Source organism: Acomys russatus, chromosome 2, assembly GCF_903995435.1.
Source record: "Acomys russatus chromosome 2, mAcoRus1.1, whole genome shotgun sequence".
Taxonomy (NCBI): Eukaryota; Metazoa; Chordata; class Mammalia; order Rodentia; family Muridae; genus Acomys; species Acomys russatus.
In genome coordinates this window covers 57,172,327-57,175,302 of record NC_067138.1, presented here as the reverse complement: position 1 = coordinate 57,175,302, position 2,976 = coordinate 57,172,327, and the positions used below count along the sequence as shown (strand labels likewise).

Below are 2,976 nucleotides of genomic sequence, written 5' to 3'. Positions count from 1 at the left end.
AAACAAGATACAGAATGAAGCTTAAAAACTTTTTTTTTTTTTCAAAGATCGCTTTGTTAACCATCCAGTTTATTACTTTTTCTTTCCTTTTTGTTCCGGGAGGGTGCTGAGGCAGGAGCTCACGGGAAACAGAACAGCCAGCCCCAATTACGGAAAGCCTCTTCACCTACATTTCCGTAACGGAAAACCAGATTTTCCGCGGGGTGGTCACTGCTGCGGAGTGACCAACACGTCTCGCTCAAAAGATTCAATAATAAGGACACAATCTGTACTAGGAGTTAGTCCTGGAACTTTGGGTTAAATACTGGCTAATGATCTCTTCCCGTTCCTGGATGGCCTTCAGACATTGAATGTCTACTGGGAAGCCCTAAGTGCCTCACCAAATGCTGCCAAATATGGAAGGTTGACACCCAAGATAATGGGAAGGAGTTTAAAAATGAGAGGACAGAACCACACAGTTCTCCTGTGTAAAAGACTGACTGAAAATTCAGGTGAATGGCCTGGATCACACCGAGGAACTGAATCTTAGTTATGATGACAACACAGGCTTACGGACACTTTCTTTTTAAAGCAACTTTTTTTTTCAAACTAGTTCTCACTTTAATTAGAAAGGCACTGTCGGAGCCTTCTACTGTAGTAAGGTAGTCAAAAGTACAAGAGGCCGAACATGTAAAAAGCCCGAGTTTAGCGCAACATAGCTCAAGGTGAAACCATGTGACTCCACCACAGTTCGGGAAACTGTGTGTAGACAACTGTGCTGCTCTCCCTTTACAGCCTAGGACCCTTTCAAGTAGAATGGCAGAAAGGCAAGCTCGTTGGAGCTTCGCATCATCAAGGGTCCCTTGTGCCAGTCCAAATGCGGCTGTAGCCTACACACATCCAAGGCAAATCGGGTCTGTGAACAGTGCAAGGCAGCGAGCCTCTGAGGTCCTCAGGGGCCTTGCACGTGAGTCTCAATCCGATATACTTTTTAGTCTTGTCCGCGGTCCCGGGTTTTACATCTTTTAGGACGTCGCGGAGTCTGTGAGGTTTCGTGCCTAACTCTGGTTCACATGGCAGACACGAATCGATCCACTGCGCCTGGATAGGCGGTGGCGTGGCGGGAGTGGTAGGCGCCGCTACTGCCAGCCCCGAGTTGCCCACTGGGATTGTAGCAGGGCCCCAGCGCCGCTCCGAACTGGCCCGGCGACGTGCGCCCGTAGAAGTCCACGGTGGCTTCCACGCCGCCGCTGCCGCCTCCTGCGGGGGGCGAGGCGGGTCCGGCCAGGCGGCCTGCAGCAGCGGCGAAGAGCGCACTGCTCGCCCCTTGCGGGTACGCGCCGTCGGGGCCCGCGTAGGCGGCGGCGTAAGCGGCGGGGTTGACCGGTCGTGCGCCCGCGCACACCGCCGGTTGAAAGCTCGCGGTGCCAGCCGCGCCCGCCGCAGCCGCGAAGGCACACGAGCCGCCCGCCGCAGACGGCGAGGGGCCCAGATCAGGGCTGAGCGGCCGCTCGGGGACCAGGCCGAAGACCCGGCAAGGGCCGGGCGACGCGGCAGGGTAGTAGACCGGAGGGGGCGCGGCGAGCGGCGGCGCGTAGCCCGCATAGACGGCGCCCGGGTAGGCCGGCCTCGCGGCCGGAACGGCGCCTGGGAAGATGGCGGCGGCGGCGGCAGCAGCAGCAGCTGCAGCGTCGTGCATGTAGGCGGGGTAGGTGGACAGGTCCGAGCGCTTGAAGCGCTTGCGCCGACGCAAGAAGCTGCCGCTCTCGAACATGTCCTCAGCGTTGGGGTCAAGCGCCCAGTAGTTGCCCTTGCCCGGGCGGCCCGCCTCGCGCGGGATCTTGAGGAAGCAGTCGTTGAGCGTGAGGTTGTGGCGGATGCTGTTCTGCCACTTTTTGGGATTGTCGCGGTAGAACGGGAAGCGCTCGGTGATGAATTTGTAGATGCCGCCTAGAGTCAGGCGGCGCTCGGGCGCGTGAGCGATGGCCATAGCGATGAGCGCGATGTAGCTGTAGGGCGGCTTCCCCCGCTGCAGGGGGCGCTTGCGTCGCCGTCCTCCCGCGCCACGGCCTGCTGCCTCCACCGGGACCCCCGCGCCCGCCGCCGTCTCACCGCGCTCTTCCTTCACGGTCGCCAGTGCCTCGGGTTGCGGCGGGGGCGGCGGCGCGCTCTCAGCCGTCATGGCGCCGCGGTCCCCCGTGCCCCCCGTCGTCTACAGCTGCTGACGGCCGTGCAGGCCCGGGATCCCGATCCCCGAGGGCAGATGCCGGGGCTCCGCGCCTTACACTGAGAGTGCTGCGGGCAGAGGACTTGGGTGCCTGGCGCGCCGCGTCCACCGACGGCTTCTGCGGGGCACTGGCCAGAGGGTACTTGGTGCTCTGATGCCAGGCGATCAGGGAATCCGGAGGTGACTCCGAGGCCGGGGTGGCGGCTGCTGTTTGGGAGTCCCTGCAGGTCCGAGGATGACTGTCGAGTCGGTGCGCGTAGAGGAGGCTGCGGGCTAGGGTCCCGGGCGAGGGCAATCAGTGGTGACTCTGTACACCCCTGCGGAGGCCGTCCATGCCACACCCCTGCGGCGAAGGTACAGCCTAAGCCTAGGGCAGAGAAGCGAGGTCAGTCGCGAGCCGGTGAGCGGGCCGAGCCACAGGGGAACAGGGGAGCAAGTGTTCCCCTCTGCAGCCCTAGACTCCAGCAGGGAGTACCGCCGGCGAAGCGCTCTCTGGCACACACCTTGGGCCAGCTCCTCCCTCCGCTGGCTTCTCCTCCTTAAAGGCGCCAGCAAGCACGGGGCGTAGCCCGTTCCCTTGCCCGCCCCCGACAATTCCCCCCCCCCCACGACTGGCACACCTCCCCAGGTAGCGGCGGCGGCACAGCGGGAACCCATTAACGTCAGAGCGGAGAGGGTGCCTGGAGATGCGGGGGGCCGGCCCCCTCGGGCGCCAAGCCGGAGAGACTAAGCTCCAGGAGTCCAGGAGATTTCGCTCAGCATTCCGGAGT

The 2,976-nt window shown here is 62.0% G+C and overlaps 1 protein-coding gene across 1 annotated transcript; it reads right to left on the bottom strand.

Annotated features, from left to right (window-relative positions):
• Positions 1-878: 878 nt before the first annotated feature.
• Positions 879-2,567, bottom strand: Foxe1 (forkhead box E1). The gene has a single exon (XM_051161703.1). The coding sequence runs from the start codon at positions 2,159-2,161 to the stop codon at positions 1,049-1,051; it is 1,113 nt and encodes a 370-aa protein (XP_051017660.1). The 5' UTR covers positions 2,162-2,567; the 3' UTR covers positions 879-1,048.
• Positions 2,568-2,976: the final 409 nt, after the last annotated feature.